The 25,065-nt window shown below is 38.7% G+C and overlaps 1 protein-coding gene across 6 annotated transcripts in view; it reads left to right on the forward strand.

Annotated features, from left to right (window-relative positions):
* The first annotated feature begins 223 nt into the window (after positions 1 to 223).
* Positions 224 to 25,065, forward strand: part of GATA3 (GATA binding protein 3) — a 36,042-nt gene continuing 11,200 nt past the window's right edge. For 2 of the 6 annotated variants that reach the window (XM_063926825.1, XM_063926828.1), the window contains exons 1-4: positions 228 to 767; positions 2,442 to 2,511; positions 10,540 to 10,915; positions 12,761 to 13,261. In XM_063926825.1, coding sequence (XP_063782895.1) covers positions 10,675 to 10,915; positions 12,761 to 13,261 — 742 coding nt within the window. In that variant the 5' untranslated portion in view covers positions 228 to 767; positions 2,442 to 2,511; positions 10,540 to 10,674. Of the gene's footprint in view, positions 768 to 2,149; positions 2,252 to 2,441; positions 2,512 to 4,798; positions 4,903 to 10,539; positions 10,916 to 12,760; positions 13,262 to 25,065 lie in introns of those variants that run through there. The other 4 variants (XM_063926830.1, XM_063926829.1, XM_063926826.1 and 1 more) reach the window with 4 other exon arrangements.

Consider the following 25,065-nt stretch of genomic DNA (forward strand, 5'->3'; position numbering starts at 1 on the left):
GTCATTATAAATTTAGAAGTCACGAGAAGTGATATTGATCTCGGAATAAGAATATTATTTCTGGCCCATCATATTTGCAGTGACAGCAGCGGTAATGCGCCTGCAGTGACAGTATATATTAGAGAGGTGTGCATTAGAATTTGGCAGGTGATGTGCTGAATGGATGATGTGCGCCTTTACAGCGTGAAAGTCTTTAGTTTCCTGTTGTGTCTTCAGTTTGAGCCTATTTTTGATAAATGTACTATTCCGGGCTGGTCCTGAGTCCAGGAATCCTCTCCAAGCTCCCCAGTGGCCTCTGCCATTTCTTATTTTATACATGTGACATTTGTACTAGTCAGGCTGAGCACTAGTCTGTTGGTGGAGTGAATGCCATCTGGGTGGGTTGGACCAATAACAAATAGACCCCAAAACTGAATAAGTGCCCGGCATTCCATGTAAGGATTGGCTAAACCTGTGAATGAAAATGGGCATATTTACATGATGATACTGAGCCTGGGAGGTTTGGGTAACAGTTTCTGGTGATTTGAGAAATGTGTCGCTCTATCCTGAAGGTGGGGATGTTGTATACAGTATGTGTTGTATTGCAGTGGCTAAATGGAGAGAACTCGCTCAAAACCCCTACAATCCTTCGGGCTTGATCTCCTATATATTTGCACCGGAGCAATAAATCACCTCTCCTGCTGGGCAGAACTCAGTATATGTTGCTTTATGTGGAATCTATAGGCGATACACTGAACCAGGAAAACCAGGACAACCAGAACCTGAAGGTACAGCTTCTACGGTATACTGTGTGCACCTATATTAACTATGAATTGCTTTCAATTACGATGCTCTTTACTCTTCAAGCTGTATTACTCCTACACAATTCACACATTCTCACTTCCAGGTAGCAAGGAATCAGAAAAATGATGTGTTCTTTCTGAATTTATATATCTTAAGAATAAAAAAACATTATATCTACAATAATGTAAAATGCTATTTACAAATGAACCAGTCCCAAATGGTACTCAAAGAAAAATCTATAATTTTCTATCAAGCAGCTCACATTGACGCATATTAATATGTATTATTACAAAGGTAGTTCTAGTGAGTGTAATAGTATGGTAATAATAGTGAATGCAATAGTATGGTAGTGGTAGTGAATGTAGGTAGTGGTAGTGAATGTAATATTATGATAGTGATTGTGAATGTAATAGTATGGTAGTGGTAGTGAATGTAATTGTATGGTAGTGGTAGTGAGTGTTGGTAGTGGTAGTTGTGAATGTAATTGTATAGTAGTGGTAGTGAATTTAATAGTGTGGTAGTGGTAGTGAGTGGTGGCAGTAGTGAATTTAATAGTATGGTAGTGGTAGTGAATGTTGGTAGTAAATGTAATAGTATGGAAGTGATAGTAGTGAATGTAATATTATGGTAGTGGTAGTGAATGATGGTAGTGGTAGTAGTAGTGAATGTAATTGTATGGTAGTGGTAGTGAATGTTGGTAGTGGTAGTGTATGGTAGTGGTAGTGAGTACTGGTAGTGAATGTAATATTATAGTAGTGGTAGTGAGTAGTGGTAGTAGTAAATGTAATAGTATAGTAGTACTAGTAGTGAATGTTGGTAGTGGTAGTAGTGAATGTAATAGTACGGTAGTGGTAGTGAATTTAATAGAATGACATGGGTAGTGAATGTAATTGTATGGTCGTGGTAGTAATTGTAATAGTATTACGGTGGCAGTAAATATACTGATATTTTGTAATTCACATTCACATGTGTAAATACAATGGGGGGAATTCAAATGTTTGAAAAGTCAGTTGGGTGTCTGTTTTTTCCTATCTAATAGACAGGAAAAAACAGACAACCAACTGACTTTACAAATATTTGAATTTCCCCCAATATATCGCTATCTAACAATCTGTATCTGTAGTGTATGCAAATGAAGCTATACTTCTATTCCACACAGTTACCTAAATGTTCTAATAATCACATCAAAGTATTTGGTTTGTGATGTTAAACGTATTATTAGCGTCTGATGATTGGGGGCTATAGGGGGATGGGTACGCGATGAGCTGCAGTTAACCTAAGCATGCCTATTTATTTGCTGTTCCCCTTTATTTCGTGTGATTTCATGGAATGGTGATGTACACCAATGTGGCTGAGTTTCCTGCCCTCTACCTTCTTGACAACTCTAGTTATCGCGGTGAAATGGCATTATCATGGTTTAACAGCACAGCACCAGTCTGTGATTTGGCTGTAATTTGCCACAGCATGGGTGAATGATTATATTACCATTATATTTGTGACTTAACCCTTTTCCAAAACCCGGCAGAGTTGGGATCTTCTCCTCCAGTAGAAGGTCATATCTCTGGGTGGGTAGGGGGAGGTAGATCCCCCAGCTTTGTATTTCTCATTTCAGCTTAAATGCCATAACCAGTGCAATCTGTCTGTCATTTCTGCCTCAGATCTTGAAGAGATCACAGAAAGAAGAGAGAGAAAAAAATACGAAGCAGCTGCCAAGCTCGAGCTTTGCAGGTCAGTGAATATATCATTTTTTCCCCTCTCTGTACATTTTTTGCAGCATTTCCTTCCACGTGGAGAGAATTAGAATGGGATCTTTGCCTTAAAGGGATAGCATGTGTCTGTTGTAACCTTAGACTCCGCTGTTATTGTTCTCTAGTCAGTTTAGTCATTTTAAGATTTTTTTTTCTCCTTGCAATGACCTGGCAATGGCTTTGCCCTGAGATCTGATTTCTGCAGCTGTAGGAATAGTACAAGAGGGACCCCCTCTGCTCTGCACTAAGCTCACCTTATCTAGCGCCCTGCACTATTCACATTGATACACACTCATCACCCTCTTGCTGTACGTCCTAACGCCAGTATTGTATTCAATATTTTATTAAAGTAGACATAAACAGTGCCACTCCTGTGTGGCCTCCCTTCTTAGTAATGTCATTTCTCCATGCTTGGGGCACTACTTGTCATGTTAAGGAAGCCAAACGTTGCGAGTCTCGTTTGAAGAAATCAAATCGTAGAGATCAGTCTATGCTGGGGGTTTGGCTTCAATTTACAATGATGTACATTGGTTAAGTGGAAAATGTTACTGCATTGCTCAGTAATAGCCATGTCCGTCAGAGGGGCTGAAGCAAGGGATTGGGATATTAGATTTGGGAAATACAAGCAGTATTCGCTCATGCACAAGTCCAGCTGTAGGAATGAGGTGATCGGGGCTGTCAAATTATTGAGTCAACACTGAAGTTTTATGAGCTAGCTATTTAATAAACGTAAAACATAATGAACGCCCAATAATTATAAATACTAGGAATTCTTTGAATTGATTCATTATATGGAGTTCTTAAATGTGGCGAACAATCAGTTGTAACATGAGTACAGAGAATATTGCGTTGTTATTCTCTTCCAATCACAATAATTCATAATACAATTTAAATCAACTTCAATGTTTAATTTTACAGATACAGATATGAAAAAAAGATAATTGACTTTGATAGTATCAGTGTCATAGTATGGATATCAAGTTATCAATATATTAGGGTAACTGTAAGGTGCACATTTTATAATCGATAACATTATATACCAAAAATGTTATTCCCTCAATACTATTTTTTTATTGATCTATCATCTATCTATCTATCAATCTATCTATCTATCTATCTATCTATCTATCTATCTATCTATCTATCTATCTATCATCTATTAAACTTCACAGTTCCATTACATCTCTATGTATAATAGCAATCTTTTCCCAATTAATGCAATTTAGCAATAATCAAATGTAAATAAATATTTTCTGCTTTGATGCTATTTGCTGCGGTTGTAATTATTTCCCCATCCACTGCCTTTGCATATCACGCAATGTGATCTGTGGTTTGAACCACATATCTAGATAAACAGTAATTGCGTAAGACGTAGAGCCCCTTCCGTTTTGCCCCTTCAGTGAAATAGATAATTTTATCTTTCTTGTTTAATCTAAGGAGCATCAGCAACCAATGAGACGAAATTCTGAGAAAGATCGTGCTCACTATGAGAAAAACTGTAATGACAGAACACAAGGGCCATGTTAATGTACATTAGTCATCATAGGAATTCCAATATACGAACTATATATACATTTACTTTGTCATCTATGTATTAAACCACTTTAGGTTATGTTGAAACGCATGCAAATTTTTTTTTCCAGTATCTGGAGATTTGTTTTTGTGTAGTCCTGACATCCAGGATCTCAGTACACACAATTATATATGTGTGTGTATGTGTGTGTTTGTGTAATATTAATACCTTTACAGATTATTATATTGTTAGTCAATGTTCGATTAGTCAGTACATTGTTGTTCAATTTGCCTTATTCTATGTTGTAAAATATTGTCTATAGCTCTATGACAGTTGTGATTATGTTTACGCTCCCAAGACATAAAATCCCTACAGATTCTCTGTACATATACCCGGAGTCAGATGGATTTGCTGGCAATAAACTCTGCACCCTCATAGATTATGCTATTCTCGGAAAACAAAAATTCCATTTAAATTGCAAATAAAACCCGACACAAACAAGTACACATTCACACTTTGTATGGTCGTTTGGCACATCTAATAATCTCTATTTATGTGTTCCTTATCTGCATATATTAGTTGATAAGGAATGGGAGATTAAAATAACCCCTCTGCCTTGTTCCTACATCATCAAAACATAACGCTGTCACTGCAGTGACTGAACCCCAGCGTGCCAATCACTCTAATAGCAGCAGGCATTGTGCAGAACTAGGGGACTGCAGCCATTCCTCTGCTGCCAAAATTCTCCAGTCAGTAGAGCGAGAACTGGTCTCAGGACAGAGTGGGAGACAATCAGCCCTTGCTGTCACCTGAAGCATACTCCCGGACTGCTCTCCGTCTGTCCGGCTCTAGATAGAGGTATGTGATAGTGGAGGGCTTGGATGTTATATGTTTACACTGAAGTGGAGAAATGTGTCAGTTGAACTGTTCTCAATTGCCTCTGGAGACATTTAACTAAAACACATCTAAGTCTGAGCTAGAGGCAGACAAAATACCTGTAATCCATTTTCCATTCGTGTCATAAATAGCTATCTAAACTGAGCTGGAATAATGGATAGTACTCTTCATATGATGATGATGATGATGATGATGATGATGATGATGATGATGATGATTTCACCCATGAATTATGTAAAAAAATTATGAAAATTCTGTATCTACGTTAAACATTTATGGTAAATCTAGAAATATATGTGACGTGTACTAGAAAATGGTTAGTGGAATGTATTAGGTTAGATTACAGGAAAACGATATTTTCATTAAAATTAGCCCTTGGACACTAACACAATATGCGATACATATAAAAGTCCATATTGAAAGTAGCCTCTGATTTGAGAACAGCCGACAAGATCAGATTTGGTAACGTTGAATCTCACCCCACGCCGGGCAGCTACCCAGATGCACAATTATCCTCTATTTTCACATCTAGCCTGAACAGAAGTTGTTTTACATAGGAAAGTATTCTGAGCTGTGCCCTGGGCCGTGTCCTCTGTATAACCCTCCGATATTCAGCCCGGGGCTGTTTATACAGCTTTACCTGTACTACTATAGGACCCTGTTAAATCAAACCCCAAGCAACCGTAACCTAATCCTGCTACGATCGCTTTAACTCGGTGGTATTCAGGAGGCTTCTTCTCCAGCCCCCAACCAGAGGACGCAGAGAAATTCGGACCAGGTGTAGCAGGAACCTCCAGTTCAGGAAAGTCAGTCACTTCAAAAGAGAATGGAACTAAAACAATTCACTCAAGATCTGGGAAAGGGGGTGGGGGGCTCTATTGTTTTCCATTAACATTTCTGTTGATTTCCTGTTGCCTGATGACCCCTGATATGTAACCTTCCTCTAATCCAACTACTGCAATTCATTATTACCATAGCGTGTTAGATTTATGGATTTGAGAGTTATCAGTAGGAATCGGGATACGTTTCTTAGAATACATGGCGAATGAGTGATGTCATGCTCATATCCTGAAAGGAAGATAACCATATTGATGCTGGGGAAGTCAGTGCTACCATATCGATCGCTACTTTGTCAGATAGATCAGCAGCACAGGGTTTGTTTATGTGTGTCTCCCATTGGGGTGAGGAGGGGGGGGGGGGGGATGGGGGTGCGAGCTACTATTAAAGTACTGTGGGCCTAGCTGACCCATAAAACAACAAGTAATTATCCTAATTTTATTTATATATTTTTTTAAATGAACATCAACCCACACCTGGTTGGCAACTAGGGAGATGTGTAGGTGTCACGTCAGGCCACCCATTATCCTAACCAGTAGGTATTCCCATGGTGACATTTGCACAATTGGGTTTGTGGTCTGTACCTGAGCTACTGGAAGAGGATTTGGAGAATGTCCCTGTGATTCAAAGTGACGTGCGATTTAAATATTCGGGTCTGGAGGCAGACCTGGCTCCTTGGGTGGTATATCAAAAGGATCTGTATGACATGCAGACCCTGCTACACCCTGTCTCTGCCTCACTATGCTGCCCTTAGGTCTTACAGCTACTTTCTGCGTTCTTTCTATAGTTCTCAGCATGAAAAGATACACAACCTATTGAGATCTCAGTGCCAGGTCCCTTACCTTCAAACCAAATTAAACGCCTTTTCTCCACTATTGTTTTTGTTAATTGGACAAACAAAGGCGGCTATTAGTGCTGAGCTGTCAATTAAAAGTGGGAGGTCAGTGGTCACCCTGCCCAGCGGGGAGACAGCTCTTTGCATGCAAGGCTAGCTCTGTCCGGTCCCTGCTTATCCGAGATCCTTCCTGCTGCCAGGATCCCTCTCTGAGGTTTGTCCTAACCATCCCGCTCTGTTCTCTTGTTTAGAGACTCATCTATATTTAATCCACGTCACTGACCCACATGCCAGCCCAGCACTAACCATGCCCTAAGAAGGCTTACCCATCCCCTCTATCCTCCTATTCTGAACATTATATATATATATATATATATATATATAAAAATTTATTAATTTATTTTTTATTAAAAAGATGAAAACGTTTACTGCCTAAGAATTGATCCTTCTCTCATTACTCCCCCCCCAACTTCTATTAATTTTACAAATCTGTTTCAACGTGTTTCTGTCAATTAATTAATGCACCTTTAACGAAGTACCAGACAGCGCAAATGTACCTTCATATGAAGTAACTGTTTCCATAATATACTTTTAGCTGCTATTGTCAATGACCTGACATCTACTGCAAAATGATGATTAAGTGAAATATTTGTCATACTTTTATCAGGAGTTCTTACGTAAACAATTCCAATGATGGCCCAAGGTAAGGCGAAGACTGACATTACATAGAATTTGGGGGTTTAAAGGGATCTACACTCCAAGAGTATAGACTAGATCACAAAGCAGCTATGGCTCACAGGTCAATTAGTCCTGCCACAAATACACAAATACATATATAACAGCATGCAGAAACAAGACAGCTGCCTACGTAACAGTGACCACAATGATCTATTTACTGATCAGCAGAACATCCCTCCAGAAAACACCTGATAGTATCTGCAGATCATTGATATGTCAAGGGGAGGAAGAATGAGCTAAATGAGTGGGTTGCGAGTGTTGGAGGGGGAGTGGGGGGGGGGGGGGGGGTCGTATTAAATCACATTCCTTGCATTTCTGAATTAATCGAGTGGGTTGCAGTGCTGAAACTTGTTCCACGGCAGCTAGGAGGATTTAAGGGATCAGTGACCTCCAGGTTGTGGGTAAACCACGCCAGTGTCAGTGGCAATCCTCGCAGGATAGTGTCCATGCAGTGATCTCTCGTGCCCTGGCTGGTTAGCTGGTGCGTGACGTCACTGCTGCTGGCGTCGGTCAGGCTGGCAGGGCAATGCATACACACAGCAGCAATCCAAATCCCAATTACACACTGGCAATCTGGCGGAGTTGGCTGCGGCAGATGATGGGGCTCAAACTAAAGACAACACAGGAATCATTCAGCTCTAGTAATATATAGGTTGTAGCCCCCTCATGTGTATAGGGATACATGTAACTCATTTGCTGTGGCTTTAGTGGACACGAAATGCTTTAGCCCAAGATTTTTATATTCATCACTTCTAAGTCCCATAAGTAGCTCTTCTTTAACAAGCATGTATTTGTCCTTACAATTCCTCGTGCCTGCCATAATACGGACACAAATGTGTTATGTATAAATACTTTTCAAAATCCTCTGGCATATCATATTCAAAATGATCATTGTGTGCAATGCTATCTTAAACTCTGATGCAAAGACTTCCTTGTCACTGTTTGCTCTATGCCACATGTACTTAATCCTTTCATGTTTCTTGCCATTGTGCAAAGCTGTGTGCACTCGGGGCTCTGTGTAAACATGTATGTATGTATGTATGTATGTATGTATGTATGTATGTATACCTGTGGATGAGTAGAGGGACTCATGTGTCTCTTAACAGAATATCAGATGTCCAGGTAGCAAGGTGGATTTTTCTTAGCGCATATTTGTACAGGATATAAGGAACAGGTCTGTTTGACTACCTACCCCCCCCCCCCCTTCCCCCCCGTATATATTCACACACACTCCTGGTATACTTAGTGTCGATTTTTACGAATTCAAATAAAATTAGTTCCATGTTACGAGTATGTATTCCGTATTATATTGATACATTGCGTTTAATCTGCAGAATATAGCTTTTACCTCCTCTAGAATACCGGTTTTGCAATGAGTTACATGTAGGCTATGAATAATTCTTGAAATAAGATGAACAAAAGTCTAGAAAAAAGTTTTCTTTTTGTAGATATGATAAATGTTGCAAATCAGTATCACCGATCTGACACGAGAGGGATTAGCTGCTGAAAAACAAATCTACATTTATATTTGTATGTATGAATTTAATTATAAAAATGTTTTCAACAATTTCAGGTTTCATAAATACATTTTCAATAAAAGGATTAAAGACGGTTGGAGAACAGGATACTGGAAATATTACAGGCTATAGAATATTTACTATTCACGCAGTATAGTAATATATGCGCCTTCATGAATATTCGTGTACCTGTCCCTGGACGTATATATATATATATATATATATATGACTCAAATGTATTGCTGCTACTGTAATGATGTGAGTGCAGGTGGGTTACATAGCAATGAATGAGGTTCCGGCTTGTTGCGTGCTTGCCACTAGGGGATGCAGTGACTCAATGTACAGAGCAACAGGAGGTCTCAGGACTATAACAGGACAACTCATCACCAGGACCTACAAAATCACAAACCCTCACCCTTATCAAAACGGGTTTCTTCATTATTACGTATTGCGCCCTAAATTTCCCACATCTACATTCACTATAGATTCTGTAGATGTTTGTTTTCTATAATCGGAAAACAATAAACCATTGCGATATACAAGAAGACGCACCTAATGAGTGTCCTCAAACTTAACATTAGTACACGCTTATCCTCTGTCTGTCTGTCTATCTATCTATCTATCTATCTATCTATCTATCTATCTATCTATCTATCTATCTATCTATCTATCTATCTAGAGAGATAGATGTCTATCTATCTCTCTACCTCTATCTATATCACACACACACACACACACACACACACACACACACACACACACACACACACACACACACACACACACACACACACACACACACACACACACGAACAGAAACGCTGGAATAGAAAAAGAATGAAAAAGAGCGCCCACGACCTAGTCTGCCTGTGTGTCCCTGCACTGCACGATTACTTTCATTTTAACTCATTTGGTAAAACTACACAACGCATATTTCCCCCGATCAGTTTTGTGGTGGATTATACAAGCAGTATAAATAATAACTGTGCAGCGTATGCTCACTCTCTTGTGTAATGCATACATTAATAACATTACCTATAATGCTGTATGTGTAGTTGAAAGGCTAGTCTTTCGCTTATTAGCTGGCAGGCACAGTATATGGGCGTGAGAGACGAGAAGGAGGGGAGTGTCTGATGCCGTGTAAATTTGGGTGTCCTATTCACTCCCTCCTCTGTGACAGTCCCCTCCCTCACCACTGATGACAGTGGAACCTCCTTAAGTTGCGTCTCGCCACAGCTGTCTGCGATCATTGAGCCGCCTGGCGCCATCCTGCTACTTTCAGAAAGAATGCCTCCACTGTAAAAAAAAAAAAAAAAAAGTAGAGCGAGTGTGAGAGAGAGAGAGAGAGAGAGAGAGAGAGAGAGGGAGAGAAAACACGAGATCCGATCAACCAGTTCCAACTTCTTTTTCTGGGATCACATACCTCTCCCTTCCTGCTTTGTAGTTTGTGAAAGGTTTGTGCTGACTTTGTACTCTGACCCTAGGAGGTCCTCCTGAGCTTAGGTACCTCTTGTAGACTCTTATGACCAGCATTTATGGGACAATCTGCTTCCTCAGTGTCAGGAGTTCGGGTCTCTGACACACCTGAGTTACCTGTTGGTCATTGCTCCATTTAAATCTTTGCATTAATTTAACTGTGCATCCTAAGTTGCTGTCTTCTTTTAATCGCAGGTGACCTAGTTCTGTGGATATATTATTTTTTTTATTTTATTTTATTTCCCCCCCAAAAAAATAACTGGACTTACATTTGCGTAAGTGGTGCACCCTGCTAAGTCCCTGTATCAAAGCTCCCAGGTGTTGCTGGAAATGGAGGTCTCTCCAGCAGACCAGCCACGCTGCTTCAGTCATCACCACCACCCGGCTTTTCTCAATGGACAACATCCTGAATCACATCACCCTGGGCTGAGTCATTCATACATGGACCCTTCTCAGTACCCTCTGCCCGAAGAGGTGGATGTACTCTTCAATATCGATGGACAGGGAAACCACGTTCCTTCCTATTATGGCAACTCTGTACGAACAGTGCAGAGGTACCCAACTAACCACGGTGAGTGCCAAAGATGCTTATCTCCTAGACATCACTATATAATATAATATAATATAATATAATATAATATAATTCATCCCTCATTCCAATTAATTGCACTTATTTTACTTATTTATTTGCTGTACTAGTTGCATTTACAAGAGAAAAAAAACAATACAAAACAATGTTTATTTTAATAGCAGCTAATCACAAATTTAGCTATGCGCGACATAGTGACAATTTTAAACATGGTATATATCTAAGTAATTAACGCTGATTGGTAAATAGAACTGAAAGGTGAGACAGACTCTAGCTCAAATTGTTTAAAATCATTTCTACCTGTATGCTATATTCCCTGTCAAAAACAAGCCCAGACTTTGCATATTAATACAAAAGATACGACAATTCAGAGAGCGATTCGTACACAATAAAACATAATAATACCTTATCTGGTGCATGTGTGCTCTGTGAGTAGACTTTAGTAAACAACGCTTGACGCTTGATCACAATTTTTTTTAACCAACATGTGATCTAGTATTTTCACACTTATTTCTAACCAATTTCCTGCACTAGTCGCTATGTGAAAATCTAACCACCTCCTCTTCCTTTACTGTGTTTTCATACCCTTTGTAGAGAGTGTGTGTGTATGTATGTTTATATATATATATATATATATATATGTATATATATATATATAAAATTGGATACTAGTTTAGTAAATTAATCAAAAGAGAAATAATGTACAGGTGGTGTATATACAAGTGTGTAGTGAACAGAATCTGTGATTGCAGTAGAGTCGCATCTCCTATACAATTTCATACACGATCTACTAATGACTTTAGTGACTTTTGCATATATATATTGTGATTCCTCCTATGGTATATATTGCATTTAACGCAAAACGTAAGATCGGTAGTATTAGTCAAGAATCATGTGTTCTAACTATAACTGTACTGCTTATGTACTGTAGGTGCACATATACTTTATACACATACTGTATATACTAAATACATTGCCTTAAACCCTATGTTCACTATCTATCTATCTATCTATCTATCTATCTATCTATCTATCTATCTATCTATCTATCTATTTACCAAAAAATGTGTTTATGGTAATTATATTGTCTCCAACTGCAGAACTGGAAGCAGCATAGTTTTTTTTAACATACGTATTCTCATATCTTATGTATCTCCTTACTGCGTAGTTAGCTGTAGTTTTATAGCAAAATTGAAGTTACCTAACATAATGTATGATTCACTATTTTAGTAGGGCCTGAAGATGTAACAACAATTATTATTATTATTATTATTATTAATAATAATAATAATAATAATAATAATAATAATAATAACAACAATACCAATGGTATCACACCCGTTGGTTCTTGATGATATACAAGCAAGAACGAGCGAGAGAGGGAGAGGGAGAGAGAGAGAGAGAGAGAGAGAGAGAGAGAGAGAGAGAGAGAGAGAGAGAGAGAGAGAGATGATGATTTGGGATTTGGCACCAGGACCTCATTCTGATTATTTTTTATTTGATTTAATTTAGGCGAGTGCCTGTTGTGAGTGTATGTGTATTATCTATCTATCTATCTATCTATCTATCTATCTATCTATCTATCTATCTATCTATCTATCTATCTATCTATCTATCTATCTATCTATCTATCTATCTCCTCATGTGCAATAACATTTAACAGCCAGTGGGATTTGGTGATTTCATTGTATAAATTGCACCAAATAAGTGTATACAGATGCGGATGCTTTATTGGGCTTTGATGTTAAACAATCCCCATAGTTAGTGGTGTCGTGTAATCCTACAATATTAATATATTAATTAATTTATATATATTAATTTATTTAGGCCCGGTATGCCGCCCCCCTCTTCTTCACCACTGGTTGGACCATGGGAGCAAAGCTACAGGAGGTCACCCTGCAGCATCACCTTGGAACCTTCCTCCCTTCTCCAAGACCCACAGTCCCCCCGGACCTCTTAATGTCTACCCCCCAGCCTCCTCGTCATCCCTGGTTACAGGACACTCCAGCCCCCACATATTCACCTTCCCCCCTACTCCACCCAAAGATGTATCTCCGGACCCCTCTATTTCCACCACTGGATCCAGCATCTCTAACCGGCAGGAAGAGAAGGAATGCATAAAGTATCATGTGTCCCCCGAGTCCATGAAACTGGAATCCTCCCACCCCAGGGGACTGGGGGGAGTCTCGTCATCTGCCCACCATGCCATCTCCAACTACCAGTCCTATGTCCAAGAGTACAGTCCGGGCCTCTTCCCACCCAACATCATTGGTGGATCGCCCACCAGCTTCCCCTGCAAGGCAAGGCCTAAACAACGCTCCAGCACAGGTAGGATTCTTATGCACCTCTTATTTATGTGTATGACAGCATATTGTCTCAGTGACCTTCCCAACGTGCCCAATGTCCTTGTCTGGTTGTTTCCCATAGTAGGGCTGTTTTATTGGACAATACTGCTTTGTTTCCTTTTTGGCTGGATCTAGTAATAGTCCAGTCTTATAAGAGCTGGGAGCAGTTGGTATATCTGCTCTATGACACACACACACACACACACACACACACACACACACACACACACACACACACACACACACACACACACACACACACACACACACACACACACACACACACACACACACACACACACACACACACACACATTTTAGCAACCTAGTAGCAATTTACATAATAAAATAATAATAATAATAATAATAATAATAATAATACATTGTATTATTCTGCATAGCGTGCCCAATAAATCTAGAAGAACAGGGCATTAAGGACACGCGGGTAATATTGCACTAGTACTAATACCACTGCAGAGTGGAGTACGGAGGGTGGCAGTGTCCTGTACTGTGTGACCTGGGAGAGAGCAGAGGAAAGAGAATGACAGTGTCAGGGCCGGGCGATGTGTTTTCAGGGGGGTTTTCCAGGGTAACATTTGCTTTGCTTGTCTGGGCTGTGACTGTCTCTATTTAGCTGATATGTTTGAGCTAATCCCATTATTTTCAGACTGCTGCACGCGACAGTCTCATTGTCTCTCCAGCGCCCGGCAGGGTGACAGGGCCGGATGTGGTCGGGCTGGCCAGAATAGACAGTATTTGCCTGCGCTGCACACAGGGCCGGGGAGGCTGGCACTGTATATATACTCCTCACCGTATTCTGCCATGCACTTCCCCTGCCTGTGTGGAAATACACAGCAGCTCAGGCTTCCACAGCAAGAAGGCGACAGAGATCAAAACATTGTCATTCCCATTATGCTATAATCAGGTATTATATGTGCCAGAGGCGATACTTTGACCATAAGTAACAGGCTTAAGCAATCAGCAGCTGCCACCAATGTTGGGGAACCATAAATTACAGCATGCCCTGCTAGTCCTTGCCACAGCTAATGGAAAGTCAAGGACATAACACAGTCTTGGGGCATTCATGGAGAAACGATCAGTTTGTCTGCTTTTTACTCCTAAAACTCACACAATACAATATTGAAATGTAATGGACATATTATTCCATCAGTTTCCATCTCCGACACGTATATTGTGCCCGATTATCGTCCAACACCTGCACTCCCCGGAGCCCTGTATGTACACTGAGTTCTGCTCATCCGGCAGCCCAACACTGGTAGATGGAGAAATAGGTCAGCCAGTGTTACAAACAGCTTGTCTTTCTGCACCCACATAAACTGTGGTTTATAAACCTCAAGCTAAAACTGCTTGCCGTAAACATTTACATCATCTTTAGCAGTAATCACAATTAGTGTATAGAATTCCAGCATTGGGTGAATGGAAATGTATATGTGCACAATAATGTCCTAAAATATTCCAAACAGGTCACAGACAGACATGAAACAAACCAGTTATACAAAATGGCAATAAAAAAAGTCACATAATTGAAGTAGTGAATGATTGCAGCTTTGGAGCTGTGGGAATTGTGTTGGTTGTGTTGGGAGAAATGCACTGTTACTATGGGACATATTAGGGTTACTAAGCCAAGCTCCCTGGGAAGCAGTTATACAGTACCTGTGGTTGTGGTGCGGTACAATGTGTACAGTAGGGGATCCAGGCTTTGCACGAAGAACTGGGTATTTCTTTCACGACATTCCCACATCATAACACTAATGAGCAAACTGTCAGCTGTTAGGCTACATGGGCCTGTACGTGCTGCCTGCTTGTGCACTATAGAAGCCTGACACATTTGATTGACATGCAGTTATTGAAGCCTGGCCTGCATAAACCTTCAACTAAGTACTTTATTGCTGTGAGACCCATTATACATGATGGCAGATAAGGGAAGACTGGAATAGCTTTCAGATACAGTAGGTTATAAATGAGAAGTGATTTCTTAATAAGGTTTTATTCTAGTTACATGCTATGCTGGATAGTGTGTAGATGCATACAGTACATGTATGTAGAATGCAGCACAGATGCTTGGACAAGATTGTTATTTACACAGTAACTGAAAACACAATTTAGCCTTTCACCTTAATGTTAAGCCCTGCCCTACTTGTCCTTTGTAAGGCTTTGTAACCCACAGTTTACATGATCTCTTGTATTCCATACAAACACTTATTCATTTCAATAGTATTACTTCTCTTCAAAGAAAAGTGCAAAAGCTGTGGTGACATGTATCAATATTTTGTCACACATTGCTTAGCAAGAACGCATGCATTTCTAATAGCAAACAATAGGAGATATTCTCAAACCATTAAAGTAAGGTGACTACTTTTGAACAACCAAGCCTTTGAAATAGTCTCTCCAAACCCACCTGAAAAATGACATTCAGTGCATGGCTAAAGACTTGTTGATTGTGAATTGAGGAGGGTGGGGCATGTATAGAAAATCCCATAGTGATATGTGTTGCAAAAACCTGTAAAGGTTTGATTAAAAAAATACTGTGTGCCACTGAGCTTAGTGAGGTCACATGTTATGGTCTTAGCACCCCCCCCCCCCCCTCCCACCCCACACACAATTACTCCTGGGGTGCCTTCTGATAGTTCCTTGTGCTGGCCTATATAGGGTTAATTAGCTAATATCCCCACTGTTCTCCCCTTAACCCCTCAAATAGATTGTGAGTTACATCTCTAGGGTACAGTTAGGGTGAATAAAAAATAATGCAAAGAGATGGATTTACACTAAAGACATGACAGGATTGCATAGATATGTTTCCCTCACATTGTTTGCAAATTGAGACCTCTGAAATTCTATCATGAATAATTACTGGTGCAGCAAATTCTTTGCCTATTTTGTAAATATTGAAAAAAAAACCCTTATATAACAAAATATCCACACACATTGTAATTTAGTTTTCTGTACTACATTTGTATAACAATACTGACATATTACTTTGCTTGGAAACAGTCATTATGTTCTAGCAGATAACTGCAAGACTCAATTGGCACACATCGGCATTTTTTGACCCATGTATTACACAAATTTATGGTAAATTACATAAATGATTATATATATACCAAATATATACATGCATTGACATTCTAGAGTAATGGGGAGAGCAAATGCTTAACACCTCAAATATAGTTCTTAAGAATGCCCATTTATAATTGAACAGATAGATACTTTTTGAGTTTTTGTGCAATGATAGACATAGCAATTTTTTACACTACATAGAGAAAATGTTTATTTTAAAGTCTATATAAAATAATTAATTTTCAACAGTGCTATGTGTAAATAACATTAATATTTCAAGCATTATTGCCTGCTCCTCAGTGTTTTTCTTAGGAAGTAACAGATTACATAGCAAAACATTAAACAGCAATCAAAAAAAAAAATATTGTTTGGAGATCCTTGCATTAAACCTTAAGAGGTCAAAAAATGTCAACAGAATGAAATCTACTCTTACTGTAGTGCCATAAAATCTTTTTAGGAGTAGTTGTTTAAAAGCTAAAGCCATGGATGCTGAATAGTTATAATATTAACGGTCAATTCTTTTTCTGAGATAACTCATAGCATATAATTCTTTTCTGCAGTAAAATATAGTACATAACCGCCTGCATTAATTGTTGAGCATATGACTATATTTGTGTTTTGCCGTTATTATTGTTATTACTCTCTGAAATTGCAGAATGTGAGAGGTTTTCCTGTTTAATATGCAAATTTCACTAGTATTTACCACAAGAAGGCAACAGTCAGCAATACTGTGCTTTCACTTTTGAATAATCTGATCAAACCTTAGAAGAGAGATGTAAATTGACATAGTTGCACACTGTTCCTATTTTTTGAAGACAGTTCCAGATTTGAAACATTTTCCTCTAGTAAAAAAAAGCATGGCAGAAGTTACATCTACTCACTGCACACCATTTCTAGTCAAATGTTCCATGTTTTAAAATATTATAACCCTGCTGTATATTTCTGGTAGATGCTTCAGGATGTCTTAGCAACTTTATAATTCAGAAGAGAGGAAAAAAAATTCATACTGTACTTCAATAGCATACAAGAAAACGCCTAAAATGGTGCTCATTTGCCGTAAGATTAATACAAAACTGTAGTTAACCCCCCCCCCAAAAAAAACAAAACAAAACAATGTATGGAAAATTACCATATACAGGTGTGGAAAAAAGGAATACATTCCTCGCAGCCCTACAGTTTCTTCTTTTTGATTTATCCCAGACTCAAGGAGTCATGAAAATCTCTATTTGTTATCATATGCACTTCGTTCAGGAATCCCTGCTGTGTATAAATATACGTAGTACAGGAATTAAGGAATGTCACGCACTATTCCTCCATATAGATAAATCAGAATGTGCGGATTCTATTTTATTTCTTCATGCATAATGGTTATCAAATGTGCTTTTTATTTTTTTTGACTTAATTATTTTTTATTGAAGCTCAAGAGAATGTACAATGCAGAACAGATATAGTACAATAGATGTGCATTAGTATTAGTGACATAGATACAATATACATCGTTCAAATATGAGTGCGGCTTTTAAAAAAAACAGAATGACAAACCTTGTCCATGGTATTCTATTCCAGGTACTGGCTATATAACCTGTAAATTATTACAATACATAACCTAATGTTTCTTATTTTGCATGGTTCTATAACAGCACTAGTATTTTACATATTTTAGGTTATTTAGCACATATTACACGTCAGCAGAGCACTGTCCTGTACAAATTACAATTTAGAAAAATCATGGAACAGCCCCTCACCTCCATATCTGCAAATATGGCATTTTACTGGCAGTGCTATGTACAGTTCACCAGACCTGCTCGCACGGAAGTTGTGAATTCAAAAATCAAAAGGTCCTGCATGATTCTCCTACTAGATGGACTTTTAGTGATGTCTGCTCTCACATCTATCTATCTATCTATCTATCTATCTATCTATCTATCTATCTATCTATCTATCTATCTATCTATCTATCTATTTATCTATCATATTATTTATCCCCTCCTCTCTCTTTATATTTTCAGAAATATAGATAGATAAATAGATACATATATATATATATATATATATATATATAGATAATTATATTATTTGAAAGCAGAAAAGAACCACTTGGTCTTTCTAGTCTGCAATGTATATCAATCAATCAATCAATCAATCAATCAATCAATCAATCTATTTAGACTTATTTATGTATATAGAGTAGTAGTTGGGTAACACTTTTTGTCTGGCAGATATCTATGCTGCGTGCTTTCATGAAATTTTACATTAAAGCCTTTAATAGAAGGAAGAAACATTAAATGTACAAATAGTATTCTAAATCTGGACTTATAAACAATTCAACTTTATCATGTTTTTTTGTTTGCATCTTGTACACAATCTGAAATCAGTTCTAGCTCTCTAGAAACCAAGGTGTTAACTGTGACTTTCAATAAACAGTAGCAAATAGCTGATGGATTGAGTAGAGCTTGCTGTTAGGTAACTTCTGATCACATGATGTAGCTGACACGGTCACTGTCTCCCTAACTTGAACACATTTTCCTTACATTTGAGGTATTATTAGAAATCAGTGCCAAACACCCCTATCTTGTAAATCTATGTGAAGTGAATAATGCGTTGTTTTTACCCTAGTCATTAACGTATGTGATTATGCAGATAAAAGTGCACATTTAAACCACATCTATGATTCTTGGCCAATCAATAAGACTTACATAAACACAAGTATAGTTTATGAACAAGTAACCTTGATAGATTTTTGTCAATGGCACAAACTCCGTAGCTAAATACTATAACTTGGAGTTCACCACCACATTAATAGTGATCAGCTTGTAACACTTCAGTGCTTTTACCACTTTGTCTCACTCTCCTTTATCTATTTGCATTTTATGCACTATCTTTGTACCTAGGTGGTAATTCCAAGTTGATCGCAGCAGGATTTTTTTTAGCAATTGGGCAAAACCATGTGCACTGCAGGGGAGGCAGATATAACATGTGCAGAGAGAGTTAGATTTGGGTGGGGTGTGTTCAATCTGCAATCTAATTTGCAGTGTAAAAATAAAGCAGCCATTATTTACCCTGCACAGAAATAAAATAACCCATCCAAATCTAACTCTCTCTGCAAATGTTATATCTGCCTCCCCTGCAGTGCACATGGTTTTGCCCAATTGCTATCAAAAATCCTGCTGCGATCAACTTGGAATTACCACCCTTATACAATGTATACAACATGTCAGCCTAGGTTTATATGTTGCCATCTGTCTGAAGAAGGCACAGTAATTTAAAGCTTGTACTATTAATAGTATTTTATATTGTTTTCAAAGTTTGCTAAAAATACAGTATTCTAGTTTATGCCTTTTTTTCAATGTTGTATAGCTACTTTAAATATATCTCTTTGTGAGGTCAGCTAAGTCAGAGCATTGTTTTGGCAAAGTGCAATCTTTATGGTTGTCTATAGCAATGTAAATGAGAAAGGTTTAGAGCAGAGGTTCCCAAACTGTGTGCTGTGGCTCCCTGGGGTGCCTCGGGACACTTGCAGGGGTGCCCTGGGTTCGTGGTCCAGGACCAATTAAAATTATTCATGGTCATTATAATAGGCAAAACCAGTGCTGGTGGCTGCCAGTCATAAAATATGTGGTCAAACAGAAGCAAATCTTGTCCCTCACCACACAACTGACCCTAAGGATGACATATAAACGCGATCTACTTAATGTAATATTTCTTTCTAAATTTCTCAATAAGAAATTTTTGGCCTAAGAGTGCCGTGAAAAAAATTCTGATATTCTAGGGCGCAGTGATTCAAAAAAGTTTGGAAACCACTGGTTTAGAGTAAAAGAGCCCCTTCCAAAGTTGTCACGTGGACCCAGTAATTTATGGTTAAGACCTTTCCATATGCTGAATTGTTCCATAATCTAAAATAATTCAGTATATAAAACATCACTCTGGTGTTTAAACTGCCCATAGCAACATTTTAGGTGTTAAAATCGGGTCTAAAAAAAGTGACCAAGAAGGAATAAGCAGTTGCTCAGACTGGCTAAACAAATGAGCAAATCAGATGAGGTATTGTCTTTTAGAGCTTGGACCAAATGGGTGGCTCACTTTTTGGTTCTCTGCATCTTGTTAATGTGGTTAGAAGGATATCCAAGCATATGGGCTGACACTAGTCCATGCCTAATAATGATCCGGACTATTTTGCCAAGAATTCATAGTTTTCTGGGCCTTTAATTTCCTTGGGAAACAACCAACCGTACACTATGCAGTATGCTCTAGCCAGAGTGTATATACATTTACCATACAGCCCATGTTATGGAGATGTTTGTCAGACTTGTACTCTATGCCTGCTTACATCTTAAATCTGACTATGGAAACTCTTCTGATCGCAATGCCATTGGTCTAACATATATGTTTAAGTAAAATGTGTGACTCTCACACACATCTTACAAAGGATAAGATATTTTAGGTTACCTGAGCTTAGCAGGGCCAATAACGTTATAAAGCATATCCCCACTGTATATCATATGTATTTCTCTTGTGGAAATGTACTTAATAGTTGTGATTCTGTGTTCATTGTAAAGTATTTATTTGCTACAAAGAGAAAATACAATTTATGAGTCTACCTTAAACCTTCTATGGCTTTATAATTATGGCAGAGCCAGAGGGTTGAACTGATGGGCTCATTTAGGGGGTGAGGACTATTTTTTACTACTTAGTGCAGTATTGATTTGACAAGAAATAACTTAGTTATTGTTTCTGAACTAAGTGATTTTTTTTTCTTTGGTGCAATAAATAAGTACAAATATTTTTAAATAATGAGCAGTAGTTAGGGAAAGACAAGCTAAAAAAAAATCCAAAAACTTTACAGGACACAGGTGGCTATTAAATAATGAGACTGTACTTGCAAAAAAATAAACTGAGAGTTAAAAGGGACTGGGGGCATGACAAAAGTTTGTGCTAAGATGGTTCCAAGGCTTCTCACAGCCGAGCAGAAAGAAAATCGAAAGCAAATTTGTACAAACATTTTGGCAAAAATACAAGCTGATTCACATTTTCTTTAGGTAAAGTTATTACCAGTGCTGAAACATGAATCTTCCAGTACAATCCTGAGACAAAACACCAATCCATGCACTGGAAAATACCAAGACTAAAGAAAGCTTGTCAAATTAAATACAAACTCAAAGCCATTTTAATTGTTTTCTTTGATATCAAAGGTGGTATTGTGGCAGACTGGGTAGCAGAAGGCGTAACAGTGAATCTGCATTACTCAAAAAATGTTCTAGAAATGTTGCAGGGAAAAAAATCAGAAGAAAGAGGCCAGAGATGTGGAAAAATGGTTTCTTCCTCCATTAGGATAACACACCAGCACTCACAGCTCTCTCTGTGAAACAGTTTTTGGCTGAAAATCTGACTGCAGTGCTAGAACACCCTCCATACTCGCCAGACTTTGCACTAAGTGACTTCTTTCTTTTCCCTTAAAGTAATATCTGTACTCAAGGGAACCCGTTTTGCATCAGTTACTGAGGTAAAGAAGAAAACGACAGAGCTCAGTAGACAGCTGACAGATAATGAGCTACAGCACGACTCTGACCATTGGAAAATAATAATGCAGCAGTGCGTGGATGCATAAGGGGGATACATAGAAAGGGAACAGATTTAAAATGTAGTAAATATAATTAAACTTAAATTATATCATCAGTCTTGTTATTTAATAGCCACACCTCATATATGACATATTTTATTATGTAGCTTGATGATCATGACATGAGTTACTGTTCCCAATTGTAGTCCATGTGGATCGTTATCCGGGCTTCACCCACTCTGTGGAATGCCCTCCCACGCACAATAAGACTCGCCTCTAGTCTCCAAACCTTTAAACATCCCCTGAAAACTCACCTCTTCAGACAAGCCTATCAAATTCCAGACCCACCTACATAACCTTCAGTGCTTCCCTATCTAATTACATCCTCTCTGTCCAGTATACATAACATCACATATTTTGTCTTTCTTTACCCTCATACCCTCCTGACACTTGGCCAACATTGCGGGGTATCATCATACATCCCATTAAGAACCTAGCAATCTTGTGGACCATTATGCAATAGATAGCATCTATCCTTATGTATCAATGCCTATTTCCCTATAGATTGTAAGCTTGCGAGCAGGGCTTTCCTACCTCTATGTCTGTCTGTTTTTACCCAGTTTTGTTCTATTATTGTTGTTCTAATTGTAAAGCACAACGGAATATGCTGCGCTATATAAGAAACTGTAAATAAATAAATAAATAAATACATTTAGAGATGGTGGTGGGTTTGACCTAGGCATAGCTCAAAACTATCTAAAATGCCATGTGAAAATAGAGCTGGCTGGTATTTCTGTGCAGTATGCAGGAGCATGCAGTATTTGGCTTGCATACAATGTATGTTTGCTCTTCCTCCCCTTGCAGTATAACATAGTTTCTGCAGCAAAATTTGCACCTACATCTGAATCAGCCTCCATATGTACTTACATTTTAATGGGCCAATCTATATGTGTATGATAACAAAGCAAGCAGACTTTTTCAATGCGTCACCCCCCCCCCCCCTTTATTAAAAAATTGTAAAATAGTTATAAAAAAGTGTTATATATTAAAGGTATCAAAGCTTTATGCTACAGAAATTAAACACATGTTCTAACACTAGGGGTGCTGTAGGGGACCGGCGCTTGAATCATATAAGAGCTAGAGTCTCTCCTTTCTGCAAACAGTGGTGACTGTATCTCAGATAGCTCCCGGAAGTGCATCTGGTGACACAGGACAGAGCGATCTCATAGAGGTCACTCTGTCTTTGTGCATAGGAAGCAATCAGGGGGCACCTAACGCTTCTCAAGTCACCACCTTTTTATTTCATTGCTCTTTATTAGATTTTTAGGGAGAAGGTACAGAAGGGAATGTGCAAGAGATCATCGACAAAGTAACAATAATATTAACCAGGAAAGATAATCATGCCCACAATTACGTGAGCCTCTGGCAGAGTCACACAGGCATAATATTCACGTTTGCTCCCCTACGGAAATGCAGTGATGTGAATTTTCCATCTATGTAGCTTATAGTTATTATTGTTATGTATTATTTATAAGGCACCATAAGGTTTCCATAGCACTGTACATAGTGGGACAAACATATAACAAAATTACGGGTTCACTACGGCTGGCCGGCGGTCGGGCTCCCGGCGACCAGCATCCCGGCGCCGGGAGCCCGACCGCCGGCTTATCGACAGCGTGGCGAGCGCAAATGAGCCCCTTGTGGGCTCGCTGCACTCGCCACGCTACGGGCACGGTGGCGCGCTATGCGCGCCACACTATTTTATTCTCCCTCTATGGGGGTCGTGGACCCCCACGAGGGATAATAAGTGTCGGTATGCCGGCTGTCGGGCTCCCAGGGCCAGTATACTGAGCGCCGGGAGCCCGACCGCCGGCATACAGAAGACCACCCCAAAATTACTTAGTTCACAGGAAATCAAACAGGACAGTTACAAACAAATGAACTTTACAGTTTCAAATATTCATAATAACAATCATAATGCAGTGGTTTAATAATTGCCTAGAGATTTCAGTAGAAATGGCCCCGCTTGCAAGAGTTTACATTTGCAGGGGTGGATTCAGTTTCCCACAAGTTCCCTCTCAGCTATATGCCACAATTACGGAACTTCCAGACTCACAGGTTTTGGTTTGAAACCCTATAGGGCGAGCGATGTGAATTGTGGTGCGGTTGACAGCATTTCCACACCATTGCAATGGCAATTTGCCCTCCTCTTGGCTAACTGAATTGACCGCTTAGTGTTAAAATTAACTTTCTATCAAAGGGTAATGTATGATAGACGAATAGAGTAGCTTTCCAAGGGTCCAATATTACCATAGTAACATCCCTTGTGAATTCAAGAAAGAAAATTCCATGAAATAGACATTGATTCATATTATAAAGTCTGAAATTGATGCAACAGCTGTGTGGACTTGGCACTTTATAACATGACTAAAACATTCACGGTGTACAAGTACATTATTAAAGCATTTCTTTATTTATATAAATTAGCTTTAGGCTAGTGTCACATGGGTGCTGAGCATTCCCTAATATTTAACTATAGAAATGCAGTTTTTATTTATTCTGTTTGCCTATTCACAATAGTCAATGTAAATTCTGAGTTGTTGTCACAAGTGCAGGGCATGCTGGGTGGATAGGAAGTATCAAGTGACAGGAACGCTGCATTTACATTGTCTGATATGTGTATGACTGTCAAAGAACAAATAAATCTCACATTTACTAAGCACCTGGGTAACACCTGATGCAGGCCCTACACCTCCTATTCTACATGCAACGCCTGTTATGTTCTCACTGAGTTCTGTTCAACAGCTTTGAGTAAGGGTGGACACACATCTTAAATCTGACTATGGAAACTCTTCTGATCGCAGCCATTGGTAACTCTAACATATATGTTTAAGTAAAATGTGTGACTCTCACACATATCTTACAAAGGATAAGAGATTTGAGGTTACCTTAGCTTAGCAGGGCCAATAACGTTATAAAGCATATCCACACTGTATATTATATGTATTTCTCTTGTGGAAATGTACTTAATAGTTGTGATTCTGTGTTCATTGTAAAGTATTTTTTTTGCTACAAAGAGAAAATACAGTTTAAACCTTCTATGGCTTTCTAATTTTGGCAGAGCCAGAGGTTTGAACTGATGGGCTCATTTA

Source organism: Pseudophryne corroboree, chromosome 6 (genome assembly GCF_028390025.1).
Source record: "Pseudophryne corroboree isolate aPseCor3 chromosome 6, aPseCor3.hap2, whole genome shotgun sequence".
Taxonomy (NCBI): domain Eukaryota; kingdom Metazoa; phylum Chordata; class Amphibia; order Anura; family Myobatrachidae; genus Pseudophryne; species Pseudophryne corroboree.